General features: G+C 47.1%; 1 protein-coding gene across 1 annotated transcript; it reads left to right on the top strand.

Moving 5' to 3' along the window:
- Window positions 1-7,492: 7,492 nt before the first annotated feature.
- Window positions 7,493-17,364, top strand: LOC104268921 (cysteine-rich secretory protein LCCL domain-containing 2-like; the record flags this gene model as incomplete). Its single annotated transcript, XM_009870769.1, has 5 exons — window positions 7,493-7,735; window positions 13,025-13,143; window positions 15,118-15,250; window positions 15,330-15,445; window positions 17,264-17,364. Coding segments are annotated over exons 1-5 (712 nt in total), but the record flags the coding sequence as incomplete, so codon positions are not given.
- Window positions 17,365-17,602: the final 238 nt, after the last annotated feature.

The raw sequence follows: 17,602 nt of genomic DNA, 5'->3' as shown, positions 1-17,602 counted from the left end.
GAGAAGAGGTGTCTACAGAACTTGTGATAGTGATCCACCACCTCCATTTGGGAGTGAAACCTCTGAAAATGAGCATTGGGTTAATACGTCTTAACTGTTACAGTCTGCAGGTCTGTGCTGGTTATTTTAGTATTGGTGTGTTTCCACATCTCTCACAGCAGATGTAACACGGCGACGTGGTTTAGTTCACCTTTCACTTGTGTTTCGAGTGCTTGGCAGTGCCTCCAAAATACAGCAATTTCTGAATTTGCTGCTTGTGTGCTTGTTTCCTTGTCTTACTGACCTAATTTTTTTTAACCTGGGCACTGACAAAACGGCCCAGGCTTTGGGGAGCTTTGTGGGGAGTTGTTTTCTTTCGGATTAAATGTTTGGGGAAGTGTTCTTTATTGTGAGAAGGGGGAAGAGAAGCCACAGATGAACCTCACTGGTCACAATCCAGGCTGCCCCAGAACAGGAGAGCAGCAAGAGAGAATAAATGGGGGTTCAGTGCCAAGTACTAGCTGGGTTTGGGAGCACGTCTATAAACGCCTGGCTTTTGCCATTAATTCTTCTGCTGGAGCAGCCTCTGCATGTCATGGTCAAGAAACTGGGGCATCTTCATCTCCTCCCGTCAGGACGGGCCCAGCAGAGGTTTCTTGGCTGCCTCTACCCCACCGCATCATCCTCCCATAGCGACAAAGCCCAGGCAGGAGGGGAAATGCAAGCAGACAGCAAAGGCGAGGATGCGGTTCCCCCGCACGTGAGCGTGGCCGTGCTGGTGCCTGTCTGGAGTAGCTGCTCGTTTTCTCCATTATGGTCTCGTCTTGCACAATTCCAGCCAAGTTTCTGCGTGTTTTCCTCTTGCCGCCGACTTTTGCTTCGTCCCCGTTATTCCCCTTGTACTCCCTCGGTTCTGGAGCGCGAGTCAAAACCAGACAGTAACAGGACTTGGCACTATGGTTTTGAGGCTCTCTTCGCTCTGCTCCTGCTCGTGTTCGGTGCTGTTATTTCTGAGCTGGTGTCTGAATAGGAAGCAAAGCGGAATTTAGTTGAAGTCGAAAATCAAGACGTGCTGTCTGCATGTTCAGTTAGGGGGGCCTAGTGAAATGTGTATTTCTCCCCATCCGTTGGCTATTACATTAAAAGCCTTCTCTCCTAATATATACTTACGTATGCTGCCTGCTTTATGTGGCTTTTACCACATATGAAATGGAGACATTATAATCAAGGCAGTAATAACGCCGAATGATTAAAAGTAACTTCTGATTGTTTTGGCTTTGGTCAAATGTATGACCCGAAACTGCTGACTCGTGACAAAATGAGGTGGATAAAAAGTCTCGTTCCGGGCTGTGCTCATCCCTAAGCACAACTGTGCACCATGTATGACTTGTGCAGTGAAACTCTACTGGTGTATATTAAAAAAAATACGTTAAAAGATCCAGTCTCTGTGAAACAGCTGGGTTGATGGAGAAGTAAGACAGCCCAAACCATTCTACAGACATTAATTTCCCACGGGAACATTTGCGGAACTTATAAAATACTGAATTTCTCTGAGATCTGGAAACGATCCGTATGTCAGTGTGTGAGATTTAAAATGAGTTAATTCAACTTTCTGGTAACTGGAGTGAAGAGAGTACCTTCTGAGGGCCGTGACTCAGGGCTGTGGAGCTGTGTGGTTTTGAGGTGGGGGAAATTAGGAAACCGGGGGCTGCAGCATCCTTCTGCTGATGAAATCAGCCGTCTGCAAATACAGCAGACTCGCTGATCTGGTGTGAATCAGAGGAGGAAAAAAAAAAAAAAAAAAGTGATTTTGAAGTAAAGCTGGGCAGAACCTCCTGTCCACCCATGTGGTCTCTGAATTGCCCGTGTCGGTGTCTGAGCTTTTGGGAGCGAGCTGCCCAGATTGCGCGAATCGCTCTGAGCAGGGTAGGAGCACCAGGTGCAAAGCACAGACCATATGTTGTCAGTTTGTTTTGAAGTAAATAGAAACTCTTTGTAAATACAGCTGGGAGAATGGGGCCAGTGGGGAAGATCAGCCAGAAGGGCTGCAGGACGGGTGAGGACTGGCACCCCTGTGCCTCAGCGGCGACTCAGTTTAAAGGGTGCAGACTAGAAGATGCTTCCCAAGTGATGAGAATCTGTTACTTCTTGAAATATTCTCAGCAAAATGGAGTAAGAGATTAAATCAGCAGATATGTCTTGAAGCTGACTTCAGAGGGGTTGTTTTCATTGCTCCGTGGAGTTGCTCTCTCAGCCGCCAATATTTGCTGCTTTGCTCATGTGCCATTGAACAAATCTGATAAATGTCATTCTGCTTCTCGAGCACTGCTTGGGGTTAAACAAGCTGCTCAGCGGCAGAATATCTTGTAAGCTCCCTTCTTGTAAACAGTAAGTTGATATTTTACTCAGAGAAATAAATACTGTTTAGAAGAACGGGAGGACTTTTTTTTCCCCAAGAACTCTGGAGAAAGTGCAGGCCAGTGGCAGTGCTGTGCTATGCTTATGTTGTTACTCTTTTCCTGTTTGTTTTCTTAAAAAGAAAAAAAAAGGAACTTGCACCTCGACTTATGCTCAATCGTTTCCTTTCACAGAGAGTAAAACTGTGTTTCAGTAGTGGATACAGGCACGGAGCTTGCTCTGGAAGCTGGAACTTTTGAGGCGTCAGCTGCTCGGGGGATGAGGTGAGCCTTCCCCAGCTGTCTCACTAACTTTTTATTTTCCTTATTTTCCACAACTCCCTCTGTGATGCTGGAGCAGCTTGGCTGACCAGTGGGTGTGCAGGGATAACATCAGTGCTGGGAGAGCTTTGGGAATAAACTGCAGAGAGGGATACAGCTCCTGTTGCCCAACAGACTCCCAGCTCTGGAGAAAAGAGCTCTGGGGGATTGCAGGAACCCCAGCTCAGCCCCACTGCCAGACCTGGGCACCCCACTTTGCCGTGGGTTCCGGAGGAGCTGCCTCAGCCCCGGAGCAGTGGAACCCGCTGCGGGATTTTCCTATGGAGAGTGGGAAATGGCTGATTGGGCAGCCAAGAGGACAGAGCAAACTTTAGTTTCTTGCAAAAAAAAAAAAGCACAAACCCACAAAAAAAACCAAACACAAAACCAACTCTTTCTTGAATTAACCCTCCCTCATCACTGAAGCCCCTCACCGAGCCCCTTGGCAGTGGGGAGGACGCTCCTGGGAGCCCTGAGGGTTGTGAGCTCCGCCTGAGCACCAGCTGCAGGGAGAGCAAAGCAAACCCTTTTATAGGATCATCCGGCTGCACTCCTCCTCCTCTTCCCCCTCTCCCCGCGCAGTTCGTTACAGCCTTTTGGAGGATGGTCCTATTTTTTTTTTTCCCTTCCCTTCTGTTAATACGGGATGATCCTGGCTTGTCCTCTGCTTGGAGAGCATAAATACCACTGGGGAGCTCTGCGAGACTGCAGTTGGTACGAGCTGCTGAGCTGAGACCTTGTGTTCCCTGCACCTCCTAAGGCTTATTTCATCCTTTTTCCCCTCCTCCTCATTTGAATATTTCAGATATATAAATTATTTTCCACAAGCAGGCTTGGAGGAGCTACAGTTTCCTGGGGACTTGGAAGTACTCGGCGAGGTAAGTGTAAGCTTTGGTCCCTGCTTCTGAAATGTGGTTTATGTGTGTGTGTGTGCAAGAAATGTCTCTATTAGGAAGGCACAATTTTAGTAACTTCTCCAAAAAGTTGCCCGTGTGGTCTAAAATAGCACAAGACTGTCTGAGCTTCCCTTATGTATGCTTTGCAGAGGTTAATACAAGTTTAACAAACATTAATCTTGAATGAATGGGAGGAGTTTGCAAGTACAGGAGTGGGTTTCTACACAAATAGCAAATATCCAAAGGATGCTGTAGCAGTCTCTAATAGCTGACTGCCCATGGGCACATCTAGGCTGCTCCAGGAAGCCTGTGTTTGTGCAGCTCTGCCCTTAAATCCTGCCTAAAAGGAATTTCACAGCGTCGCCACATGTTGTGTCTGTTACCAGTGGGTTTTCCGTGTGGTTTTGCGTAGAGACTCACCCACTTCAGCTCTGTGGGAGTGGATTGTAATGGAAGAGCCAGATGTTTTGGCCCGTGGCCTTGAAGATGCTGAATGTGTAGTGTGTTCTGTGCTGAGAGCGTTACGTCCCCTGTCAAGGAACTTGTCATCTCACTTTTCTTTTGAAGCCAACACGGTTCTTCAAAGTTTGAAATGTGTGCATCTCAGTTAAACGGATGACCTGGCAAGTGTGTTGTGGCTTTCTTGCTGGATTTCTTTGCAGAGGTTACAAGCTGATCGTTGGCTATATCGAGTTAAAAGCTGATCCCAGGTTAACTGCCCCCTGCTTTGCTGGTATCCCCTGCTAGCTCTTGCGTTTTCCTGCCTGCTCAGCTTGTTGCAAGTGTAACTCCACAGGTCCCAGGATGTTTTAGCTGCAAGTGTCACCTGTAGCCAAGGAGTAGACACCCACTTCCACTTGTATACTTCATCAGGGAGGCAGTTCAAGATCAATTGCCATAAGAGGTGAAGTGAGGACATAATGAAGTCAAGTCAGCCTGCATGTGGCTTAAGTAGGCAGCGCTGTGTGCCAGGCGTCAAATGCTACCAACACCATCCATTAGCTGGGGAAATAGCTTTCTGAAAATAATCTTTCCAAAGTCTGGCGCTGCTTTTTAACTTTCTCAGACCCCAGAAAGTGGCCTCCCCTTTGTCCCCACTTTGGACAGGCTTCACAGCATATTAAGGAGTTGGTTTCTGCTGACTCACTTGTTTCTGATCGCTCCCAGATGTTTACCTGGCGCCAGTATTAAGGGCCTGATGTATTTAAAAGGGAGGCTGTGATAATGCTCCTCTTGAACCCTTGAAAACAACAGCAGAGACTTCCTCAGCTGACTGTCAAGTGATAATTTTTTCTGAATAACGTCAAATCCCAACTCCAAGGCAATATTGTGCCAGTCTTCCCTGACGAGGAGTGCCTGATGCAGCCCAGAGGCATTGCCCCAGCTCTGGGGGGTGCTTGGGCTGCCTGAGCTTTAACACATGTCCGAGCGTTTTGTTGCACCTGGGCATGAGGATATTAAGAGAGGCGAGTGAATGGACATCTGAAACCAATGAGGCTTTGCTGAAATGTGAGCGTCTTCCTGCTGCTTTCGATTAATCTGGCCAGGGAGCTTTCTGCTCTCCATCCCTCTCTGAACCCTTCATCCTTCCTTTGGATGCTCAGTGCTCCCCATCTCGAGCCAAAACAGAGGAAGGGACCTGCACACCCCAAGTGAGAAAGAAAGCAGTGCCGAAATGACCTAATTTTAGCAAAGTGCCAGTATCCCCTCACTCGCAAATGGGATACAGGGAGGAGCATGCCGAGGAATAATGCACCATCTGTTGCAAGGTTTTGGCTGGGTCGCAAAACCCAGACGTGTTGGCTTCGTTGCGTAGCCGTGAGTGGGGCAGCTCCTCTGGGCTTTCAGATGTTACAGCTGCTTTTTTTTTTTTCAAGCTGCCCTTTCTGTAAGTTCAGTGTTTGCCTTTAATGGGTGGTGGATACGGGCTCCTATTTAGCAAAGGGCAGCCGGCCAAATGAAGGGGTACAACTGCAGCGTATATTAGCTGTCTGTTCCTGCCTGCTCTACCTACAGGGCAGGCTGCAGTTAAGATGGCTTGTACTAAATGGCCACATTGTGAACGGCTGTGGCAGAGCATCTATTTTTAAACTCTTAGGGAAGCGCCTCAAAGTCGGAATTGTTCCCTGAATGTGGGTCAGACAGTCTACAAAAGCAACAGCTCGTTTTGCCTCCCCTACCTCTCTGTAGCTGAGTTCGAAAGTTGGGCTCCTGCTTGGAGGGGGAGGCAAATGCCAACAAACGGGGCTGAGAAGAGGATGAGGTTAAAGCAATGTTTGTCCCGAGGCCACCGAACGTCCTGTCTTTCAGGTGTGCCTGAAGCTGGGGACAAGGCGCCTGTGTTTGACTTGCTCTGCAGAGCAGGAAATAATGAGGAGCTGTTACCTAAACTGAGCAAATTACATTCCTGCATTGTTCTGCTGAGGCGAAGGCTTAATGCTGTGCCTGGAGAGAGACTGAGAGCAGCTGGTTTTCATCTGCCTTAATACAGTACAAGCAAGAAGCCTCAAACAGAGATTTTGTCTCTTCCTTGTAGGCAGCCAACAGGGGTTCTCAATGGCCTCAGAGGTTTTTTTGGGGTCCCCACCTGCGCGAAGCACCTTGTTCTTGTCACTACCCTCTGCAGATGCTGTTGTGCTGGATCTGGGGAACGGGGTTTGGGACTTTGTTCTTGAGCGTAGCTTTTCCAGCTGGGAGCTGGGAGGCTCTTCCCTGCCTCGGGTGGTTTCCAATTTGTCCAGTCTCAGTGTGTCCAAATGCCATGACACTGAGCTGAAACTTCTCAAATAATTCCTGCTAATCTGGATTATGTTTCCTGACCCTGGGTAGGAACGTTTTTGGCATGTCTGAAAACAGTTAAAACAGTGCCGTCAAAAATGGATCCTCGCCATAGTGTCAAAAACACTAAGGAAACTTTCTTCCAGACTTTAGCCCTAAGGAGAGAGATGCTGATCTTGTGCCATCCGTACGGGTGCTTGTTGTCCCAATGGACTGACTGAGAGGAAGGGAGGAAGAGTCTGGAAAAGGCAGGAGGGCCATGGAGAAAGTGAGGGGATGGGAATTAAATGAAGCTGTTCAATCCTGTCAATGACCCGATCAAGCCCATCTCTCTGAGCCCAACTGTGCGTGGGAACATTTAATCTTGCAGCTGGGTGAAGACGGGTGCTCCGTCCCCTCTCCTAATCTGCCATAATTCATATTGCTGGCTGGGCTCCCAGCTGCCACGAAGCGATGCGTCACTGAGAGCACCCCGGTGCGTCACGCGCCAGCAGGGATGTTGGTTGCTCGACGTTATGGTGACATTTCACATAAACAGTCGCTCTCACGGAATCTGGCAGCTGCTCTGCTGGAGTCTATTGGCAGAGCGAGGCCTCCGAAATAGCTCTCGCTGATGTCTGACCTTGGCGATCTGTCTTGCTGGGAATTCTACTTTCTCTTTTCTTCGTATCTGTTCTCCACTTCAACAGTTGCTCTCTGGGTGGATAGCTTCAAATGTCTACCCACCTGTGAAGGGATGGAGATGAGTCGGAGCTGCTGGGCATTGCTGGGTGACACCTGCACCCCTGGCATCCTTGGTGGAGAAAGTACCTGCTGCCGTGCCTGTGTAATGTTTGCTCCCAATGCCGTGTTGGTGGAGTTTCCCAGTGTAATAAACTGAGTTCCCGTCACATATGGTGGTGTTCAGGTCTTCCTGATAATTGTAGGCCCCGTTCTTTACCAAGCAAAATTTGGGTTGTGTGGCTTCATCACTGGGGGACGTACGCACTGCGAGCTTCTCTGGCACTGCTCTGACTGCCTGTTTCTCCCCCAAATCCAGACCTGTGCTGATCCCTAGGAATCCCTGCAAGGAAACCTGTTGCCGTCTTCATCTCCGATTCTGCTGGCTGTAGAAGAGGAGGCATGAGTCCTGCTCTGCCTTGGATCCTTCCTTTTGGATGTATACTGCTCGTGACAAAGGCAGCCGAATGCTTTATCTTGCCCAACTCGAGTCACCTGGAGAGCATTCTGAGTAAATACCAGGATGAGGAAACTCACTCCAGATCCAAGAGAGCCATTTTATTTTCAGACAGGCAGGAGATATTGATGCTCCACAATAAACTGAGAGGTCAAGTGCACCCAGTGGCCTCTAATATGGAATACATGGTGAGTCTAGCTCCTATACATAACTTTTTTATGACCTTTTTTTTAATTTTAACTTTCCTTATGGTGTAAGAGGTGTAGCAAATTTCCTCTGAAGTAAGTTTTTCTCAAGAGGTTTCCTGGAGCAGTTTTGTTCCGGAGAGAACGATGCTTTAGATCAGTGGACTGTTTTGGTTGGAAAGGGCTACTAACGGGTCATCGAGTCCATCCGCTGCATAGTTTCAGGACTGGTTCCATTATTCATAAACTAGCATCAGGCCCAGCCCTGGATGCATCTCCAGTGATGGCAATTCCACAGCCTGCCTCAGCAGGTTCTTCCATTACCTTAATGTCATAAAGACATCAAATTTTCCCTAGTGTTTAACCCAGATTCTCCCTGTGGAAGCTTTCAGACCATTGTGGCTGGTGTTTTGGGACACCAGTCTGCTTAGAGAAACTACTGGTGGTCTTGGGATTGCCATCAGCTACCACCCAATGCTGGAGGTAGCATTTGCCCTTTTGTTGTACATGGACCACCAGACATTAGCTGTGTGAGCCGAGCTGCTGGGAATCTGCTCAGGACCTGGGAGAAGCAGGGATTGAGGAATGTGGCTCCATCTGCAAAGGATTTCAATTGCTGGAAATAGCTGGAAAGACTTTGGGAGTTCATGGGTGGATGGGTCAGTGTTACTGGCTTTTTGTAGTTCAAGAAACAAAAATAAAAGTTTGGTCAGTGGATTCTCCCACTTGAGAGGGAGAACTTAAAAGCATGAGCATGAAATATGCCTTTACTGTCAACAATTCAGATTAGTAGTTTTTTTTTTTCACCTGAAGCCAGAGACTTTGAGCTATTTTGAACATGCCATCAAAATACTGCAGGGCCAGGAAATAATGTAGGCAAATAATTTTTTCTTGTGTGCCTTTTCCCAATGTGCAAATATAGTTATGACCGAAGCTAGCCTGACTTCAACTGCGTGCTCCTGCTGACAGATTAAGTGATTAATGATTTGTTAAGACCATGTTGAAAAGGGTAAAAGAAAAGTATGCTGAGTGTAACATAAAATTGTTCACCAGCTGTGCTGAAAGGAGTGCTGGAAATGGAAAATCCTGCTTTTTGTGGCTGTAGGGAGAAGGAGAAGAGAAGGGAGTACAGAAAGGAAGAGCAACTGTCCATCAGTTGTTCCCCATGAGCGTTCGCACCACTGATCTTTCCATCCCACTGTTGTCAGGAGCCGCACGCCTTTCTAAGAACCGGTGCTTGGTGTATCTCTTTCTCGGCAGGCTCTCACGTTATCCTGCAGGCAAGGTACTGCCAGAGGAGAGGTGACTGGATTAAGTTGCAGAAAGTAAACACAAAACATGAGAAAGCCAAATGTGTTTGGGTTGGCTCGGAGGATCTGAGAGGGCTGCCGTTGCGGACTGTCCGCTGCCCGACTGCTGTTTACGCTTGCGGCGTGGTTATGCTCTTATATTTGCCTTTGCTCAGTGTGCTTTTCTAGTGGTTTTTATGGGTGATTGAGGGTAAATGAAAGGACCTTATATGCTGTGAAGAAAGAGGCTGAGTATGAGATGGCGCTGCTTGGAAAGGCTATAATCAGTCTTTCATGTATTCGTGTTTACCCAATATTACTTGGAAATGCTGTGTGTATTCTGAACGTGAATTTCACTTTAATCCTTTGTTCTGCAGAGGACATTTCTCATTTGGCCTCGTGTAAGAGGATGGCCTGTCTTTAATACCATAGATAAACTTTTCTCTTTGCCTGCGGTGCCGCTGCGGAGCATAATGGGCAACGTGCGGTGCTGATGCGTGGATAAGTAGGTAGAGCTTGCCCATCAACCTCCAAACACTGCCCTGTGAAAGTCCTTTCTCCAGCCTCTATATCTGACGTATTTAAGTGATATAAAGTGGCCAGAGGAGCTAACATGTTCCAGGAAAGGGACATATTTATCTACTACAGGGTAGGCTTTCGTTGGTGGAGGCTGTTAGTGAGAAAGCAGTAACCCAGTGAGTTCTGTGACTTATCTGAAGATCAAAAGAATTATGTATATGGGGTAAAGGTAGAGAGAAGGAATTAGGAAAGAAGCAATTTTGCTGCTGCGTTGGTGTAATTAATTGGAAGCTGGCACGAGTATTCAGCGTTAATGGAAAATGAGCGAGCAATGTCCATCTTCCTGATGAACTTGGTCAAATACAGCATTACCTTAACCCCTCCAACAGCTTTATAATTGACACTTCCACTGTGTGTTTGTACTTTAAAACAGCAGTCATGGCAGTGGGTGGGCGCCAAGACCAAAACTAACTCTTTGTTAATAAACCCAGAGTAAAAAAGCACATAATAGTTCCTAAGACATCTTGACCTTTTAAGATGGCTTAGTCAGATGGCTTTCAGCAGTGATGAAAGGCAGGAATCTTTCCTCTTGCGGAGCCCTCAAAGACAGCTGGATAAAACAAAATCGTTCTCAGTACAGATGGCTGGAAGGAAAATGGTTTGTTTTCATGTATAAGGTATGCACCCTTCCTCTAAACTGCAGGGTGGTGACTTCCCTTGTCAGGATGGGAAAAGTATTTCTGTGCGAGTTAGCAAAGCATATTCTGCCAGTACATGTCAGGACTCTCATGCCACTTTTGAAAGTAAATTGCCAGTAATGCCAGAAGTCTAAGCTGGGGAGAAAAAATGAGCAAGTAGCCTGATTCAGGTGTCTGGGGTGAGGTTTAGAAACTAGTTAGGCTGAGTACGTAGACTCCTTGTGGCATATGTTCTCATTAAATCTCAACCTACAAGTTGCAGTGTAGTGTGTGTATGCCATGCGTGGTTTCTATGTCCATAGTGTATACTGCGCTTTAAAAGGCCATTACAAGTTTGCAGGAGTGAAAAAGAGACTCCATATGCTAGATCACTTGGAATCACACATACCTGAAGGCTTCTCTGCTTTCCTTCTCTGCTTGAGAAGGAAACTGAGCATAAGCGTACATGCTGCTCCTCTGGCTTCAGGAGTCTTTCTAGATACTGCTTTGAATATTGGCATAAAGGATTCTTGCAAGCACAGCTGGGAAAGTCTTATTTTTTTTTTTTCTTTTTAAATATGTTTATTGCTCTGAAATAATTCCAGCCTCCTGACCACATTCACGTCTGAGAAGCAAGAGGCAAATAACTGCTCTAATTTAAATGGACTGGCTTTGTAATCTGATGCCTGCAGAAATGAGCTTCTCTACTCATCAGACACAACCTCATGCAAAGATGTAGCTCATTCCCAATTGCCCATTGAGTATCTTTTGTCTGAGTTTACTTATTTTATTTGTAGGCATCAAAGGAAGATGTAACGCCTATGTTCACATCCACTTCCATATAATGGCCTATTGCTCATAACATCTCTGCATTAAATTAGGAGATTTGGAACTTCCTTTTGCCTTTGAGGCTGCAGGGAATAATGCTCTGCTACAAACACTGAAGTACTCACAGCACATAACGTCTTGGGAGAGTTTCTGTGGCTTATGTGTTGGATGGGAAGGAGGAGTGTGGCTGGTCCTTGCCTAGTGCAGAAAGCAGGAGACCACAAGAAGCCGTGTGTCTGGGCACAATTGCAATTGTCTGCTCCAAGAGAGGTTTGGAAACATGTGCGTGGTGGGTCGGATCCCGTACACCTTCAAGGAGTTGGAGAGCTGAGACAGAAAATGGTTTTATTCCCCCATCCGAGCTGTGCCCGCACGGGGTTTTGCAAACTGATGTGAATTTGCTCGGCCACTACTCAGTTGAAAGCCAAGCTGATGAGCTCAGAGCCGCTCGGGGATGTTGTTGGAATTTGGGTTGCTGAGCGTGCTTAATGATAAGCTGTTCTCAGAGGTCTAGGCTGTTAGCTCAGTTAGATGAGCTCATGTTTGCCTTATGAAGATGACGTGGACACACCAAGTTACAGGAGACGCCGCATTTTCCTCGTCTTAGCCAGGGATGTGGGGTCCCTCCTCATCCCAGTTAGAACTGCCTGAGAGTGTGTTCCCATCCTTACTTGGAATGAGCGCTGCATGTTTTTTAAATGTGTTTGAGAGCCTAAATGCCCTCCAGTCCTTCAGACAGGCTCTGACAGGTCCTTTGATATGTTTGAGACCAGAAGTTGCTTTTCTTCTGAAGACGACTTGGAAAGACCAGCTTGTCACAGTGGTAAGTGTCCAAAGAGGACAATAATCTCGCACTGGCACGTGAATGGGCTGGAGACGCGTTACAAGACCTCTCTTCTCTTTGGTTTTATTTGCAGGAATGTGCGGTAATATTTTAATCCCAACGAATTATCCTCTAAGGACTGTTCTGAATAGAGCAGCTGTCAGTAATTACACAATGAATTCAGGGCACTGTCTGCTGGGTCCAACGAGTCTGGCCTTTAAAACAAATACACTGCTGGGCAGTGGAGCCACTGAAGCCTGCTGTCCTATTTGCCTTTGTATCGTGTTTGAGCTCTTGTTTGGCTTACAGCCGGCTGATATTCAGTGAGGAGTGATCTCACACCGATGTCCTTCCCTCAGTGGGAACATAAATGGGATTTGTCGCTCCTAACCTGACGCCTGTTCCGGTGAGAGTGATGTTAGCTTAACAGCTCTGGGACTTTGCCACCTCTGTGAAATTTGACTGGATCCATTTGTGGCTTCAGCAGTTACTCTGGAAGCAGAAGGGGAGATGGGACTGGGAGATTCAGATCCAAACCCCTTGACTGAGAGGTTGAGCCCAGAGGCTCCAGGTGTGTCGATAGTGGAGGGCAGGAGCACATCCGGTGTTGGAGTTCCCCTTGGTGGGGGGTAAGGACAATGGATGGAAAAACATGCTGAACTGCATCAGAGCACCGAGTGCTTGTTAGAATTCCTGCAGATCTCAGAAAGAGGTGTCACAAGGAAGTGCTGGGATCCATACTTGATAGGGGGTTTGTCTGGTTTTTTTTGAACAGATTAGAAAAACACCTGCCAAGAATATCTTGTGTTCTAGAGTGGGTAGTCTAGATGGGTTCTTGAGGTCTTCCCAGGTGTGTTTTCTGCAGACATATGCAAAGCATCTCTTAAGATGCATGGCATCAAGCAGGAAATATAATAGACCCTTTAGTGCCCTGCATTTCCATGGCAGGAGGACATCTTTAGAGACTTGCTTTTAATTTAGGGCACATTATTGGTGTGCGCTGGCTTCACATGGACAGGCCAGACACAAGGGGTGAGCTGCAATTTAGTCTTTCTCCACTGGTAGCTGTTGATTGAGTCTCTTGATCTAATAAGCTTGAGATAACGAATTGACTTTTTTTTTTTTTTTTTCCTTTTCCTCTCCCCACACCCTGAAGACCTGGGATGATGAGCTGGAAAGATCAGCCCACGCTTGGGCTCAGCAGTGCATCTGGGACCACGGACCTAGCGCCCTCATCAGGTCTATTGGACAGAACTTGGCGGTTCACTGGGGCAGGTAAGAGTTGGGGTGCTACAAGCTCGTTGCAAAGAGCAATTTATGGGTCTTCCTTTAGAGCCAGACACAAAGGTTTGCCTTGTTGCTCAGTTAGAGCAATAGGGAGACCAGAGGTCATCGGTTGCTCTTGCTTTGGCGAAACGGTCATAGAGACACCGTGTGCAGCCACCTTCAGCTGGCGGTTCCCAGCAAACCAACACTGATGCGGGTTACTCCATTTATCTGAATATCTGGGTAACACAGCTCTAAAGTGCTTAAGGTCACTCGTACCTTGGATGGCTGCAGAAGCCATAACCCATCCTCCTAAATCTGCTGTTTCGGGGCATGTTTCTGGCACGGTGCTCTGAACTGGCTGAAAGCTGAATTTTCTGAGGAAGAATGTCTGGACCCAGGTGCTAGTTGAGAACTTAATTATCTCCTGCTGTATTTCCCATAAATATTTATCCAGCTCCTAATTTCCCCTAACTGAAAACATTTTACAGGTCTTTTTTTTTCCAGCTTCCTGGGGAAGGTTTTTAACCTAGAGTTGTTAACCCAGCTAGGAAAGCTGATGTTAAGGCTCCCAAATGGATTTGCCTCTCTCACTCACGGCGAAATTTGTTTACTATTAAACCAGTCACAGGTTGTGCCTGCTTTGTACAGCAAACATTTTGTACATCCTGATGAGCCCTAATGGGTGGAAACACCGTTATGTTTGTTGTAAATCGGTTAGAACTTTGTTGAAAACAATGGAAATTTGCTGGTGTGAAATTAGCCCGATATGAAAATTGGGCCCGTTTTTGTTGGCAAAACTGAATAATAATTGGAGAGTGGCTAATCCATTGGAAACAAAGTCAAAAGATCGTGCTGTTCTTGGCTCTCCTGCAAGCCCCGGAGATGGCCACGGGTTCCCAGTGGAGGTAGATCCAATCTTGCTCCCTTTTGCAGTCACTGAGGGGAAAAAGAAATCAGATTTATCTCAGTTTTTTTCAGGAACGAGCCATAACTTGATTGCCTCAATTTCCTCTCCTGTAAAATAGGATTCGGAAAGTATTCACTTAATGGCATAATGTTTTTAAAATACATCTAATGAACGATTTTTAATGAAGAGTTGGTGGAAAGAACAAACTGCCGTTGCTAATGATATCATTTGTATTTCTGGCTGCTTGCTTCACATGAGCTGTTGAAAGCAATAAAGAACAGTGGGTTTGAAACACTGCTCTTCTTTGGTACAGAGTTTGCAGGTTGCTCCGTTTGCTCACCAGGTATGCAAAATGCGTACGGGTTACTACAGGTAGTAGTAACAGGTAGTTTTCACACCACTCGTGTTCCTCCAAAAGTTGTGTCAGTGCTTCACGGACTGTAATACCTGGTGCATAAATTGCAGCAGATGTGGGGGCTTGGTGCAGAGGAAAATTGCTGCAGTGAAAGGTGGAGTACATGTGTCATCCACGTCACGCCAAGAGCTGGTGCGCGGGAAGAAGCCCACTTGCTTTCAAAGGTCTTACAGTGTTACTGGCAGCCTACGTCCAGATTTAGCAAATTGCTTGGTGGTAAAATAGGTACATGATGGCTTCTGGTTTAAGGTGTTTGGCGAACCTTAACTTGTGTTTACTTTCAAAATACAACTTTCTGCCAAACTAGGAGTTTTTTGTAGTTGTGTGGAAAAGTCAGGAGGACTTTTCAGGTCAGCGGAACTTGAAAGGCATGTCAAACCTATAAATAATGCAGAAAGTCAGACCAGGCTGTGAATCCTAGGGAAAAAAAATCATCTTTAGCATTTTCAATGTGTTTTTTCTGTTCATTAGACCGTGCTACTGGGTTCCTTAAGCAACGTCTTGTCAATGGATGGAACTTGCCTTTGGAAACTTTTCTATAAAAATTAGCAAAGCTTGCGTTAAAAAAATCTGAGCTTACAGCATGGCAGGAAGCTACCGGTGTGGTTTGAAAACTTCTGCCCGAACATTGTGATTTGAACTGTCTTTGCCCCTTCAGGTATCGGTCCCCAGCTTTCCACGTCCAGTCTTGGTACGATGAAGTTAAAGATTACACGTACCCGTACCCTCACGAGTGCAACCCGTGGTGCCCCGAGAAATGCACGGGCGCTATGTGCACGCATTACACCCAGGTAAAGGAGAAGAAGGACCCTCTGCATCCCCGCCGTGTCCGTGATTTCCTTGTTTTCAATAACCACCTCGCACTTGCAGATAGTCTGGGCCACGACGAACAAGGTCGGCTGTGCCGTCAACGTCTGCAAGCAGATGAACGTCTGGGGCGAAATCTGGGAGAATGCTGTCTACCTGGTCTGCAACTACTCGCCCAAGTAAGGAGGAGGATCAGCTGGGCTCTCCTCAGCTTTCCTAAAACTGGCAGGTCGCTGGACTAGCCTGGGGTCTGCGGACGAGATTTCAGGCAGTCTAGACTGGTGGTTGTGGCTTTAAATTTTCTCTTTAGACGGCAGCACAGAGCTGGTTCAAGACTTGCGAGCGTTGCCTGGAAAAGAGACTGAGGGGCTGGGGCCAGGCTGGAGCTTTGATGTTCCTGCCATGGGAAGGAGGAGGAGCAGGAGATGGCTGGGACCGAGCTGGCGAGAGAGGTTTGCTCGCTCCCTGCTCGGAGGGTGGGAGGGGATGGGGTGGTGGTTAACGCTGCTCCAGCAGCAGCCTCGGTACCCAGCCAGGTAGGCTGCTGTGTCCTGACGCGTTTGCACCCTCCCTTTTGCAAAAAGCCAGCCCTGCAGCTGCCGATGGTGGAAGCGGAGCGAGAGGGGAAAAAAAAAAAAGAAAAGCAATAACTGCATCGGTCAAGATTTAGTTGGCTTGACTGTTTGACTAAATTCCAGAATGAAAATCCCATTTCTTGATTATTATTTTGAGGAGAAGTTTCCCACCTGGCATGGCAATTAGTATTTTCTGCTTTAATGGCTAATAGGGGAAACATTCCCTCTCCAAGTGCTCGACAATTTAAAACCTAAAACCAAAATGAGCTAGGGAAATCATTATATACAAAGGGAGTGGCTTGGAGAGTATCTGACTTCTGGAGATTGTAGGGGAGAATAATGCAAAGAAGAAAGAGGTGCGGGTACAGAGCTGGCAGCTCATAGCATGATCTGGGCAGAGCTCTGTGGGTGGGTGGTCTGAGCCCCTCTGCTCACATTCGCTGCTGAGCACGTTATACTTGTGGTTTGGTTGGATTTAGTAACCTGCTCCTCATGAAGGGATCTCATCTTTGCCCACGGGGTTCCAGCAGCAGGCTGGGCTCTTTGTACGTCATCCATTCAGGGCTGCTGGATGGAAAAATACTCTGTTTCTGCCATTTCTGCTTAATCTTGTCTCTCTGGCATCAGTGCGCATTGTCCTCATCTAGCCTTATAGGTGGAGACAGCTGAAAGAGCAATAACCCAACGGTTTGTAACCATGGGCTGAACTCCGACTTCTTTAACCTTCTCAGCCCCTTAAGACTGCAGTAAAATGCCAATAAGAGCTTTTGTTTCTAGGTAGTTTCTTGAGGAAAAAGCAGTAATTCATTGATTTCCTTCTCTTCACATCGGATTGCAGTATTTTTATTGGATTATTTAATATAACAGCAGTATTGCACGCTATTTATTGAAGTTAAACCCTAAAAAAGTCATCTCACAGGTGAAACGAGGAGGAACATTTTTCTGGAAAGGCTTTGCTGGGCTGGTTGTTTAGTGTTTGCTTAGTTGCACCCGGCCAGGATGATGTTTCTGCAGCCTGAGAGGCAAAATTGGTGACTTGAAGATGGCCAGGTTGGGTGAGGATGATCTAATGTGAGGGGCTGTATGTTTCTGGTGGTTTTCTGTTTGGAAATGGCTGCAGATGGACAACAGAGTAAGCTTTCAAATGACTTCAGCCTGTCCCGTGTAGCTGCCCGGGGGTGTTGCAGAAAATGTTGGGAGACCTGTGGTTCTGATAAACAAGAGAGATGAAGGCAAGCGTCAGGCAGGTGGAGCTATAAGTGGAGAGCGACAGGCAGTGTGGGTATGGGAGAAAATTCCCCATCCAAGGATAAGCACAGCAGAAACTCCAATTTTCTCCACTTTCTTAGTACTGGGTGGTCTCAGAGGGGCTTGGATGGGTATTTGAGTGTCTGACAGTGCGTGTCGCTCCTGTGCTTGCAGGGGCAACTGGATCGGAGAAGCCCCGTACAAGACCGGTCGCCCCTGCTCCGAGTGCCCACCGAGCTACGGAGGAGGCTGCCAGAACAACCTCTGCTACAAAAGTACGTGCTGGAGGGCCTTGGGTTGGGGGAAAAGGTTGGAGCAAACTTTTGCATGGAAACTCTTAATCACAAGCAGCCACAGCTTTCTACACCTTTTAATTAGCCGTCATTAGTATCTTCACAACGTGACACGTGGTAAATTGGTGGCCGCTCCTGAAGCTGAAAAGCCCGTGAGCTACTTAAAACCTGGAGCTGGTATTGAATGCGTTTTCCTCGGTGAAACTGGGAGCGAATGCTG

The sequence above is a fragment of the Apaloderma vittatum genome, unplaced genomic scaffold (genome assembly GCF_000703405.1).
Source record: "Apaloderma vittatum isolate BGI_N311 unplaced genomic scaffold, ASM70340v1 scaffold3506, whole genome shotgun sequence".
NCBI lineage: Eukaryota > Metazoa > Chordata > Aves > Trogoniformes > Trogonidae > Apaloderma > Apaloderma vittatum.
The sequence above is the reverse complement of the archived record's forward strand: the minus strand, read 5'-3'. Positions and strand labels throughout refer to the sequence as shown.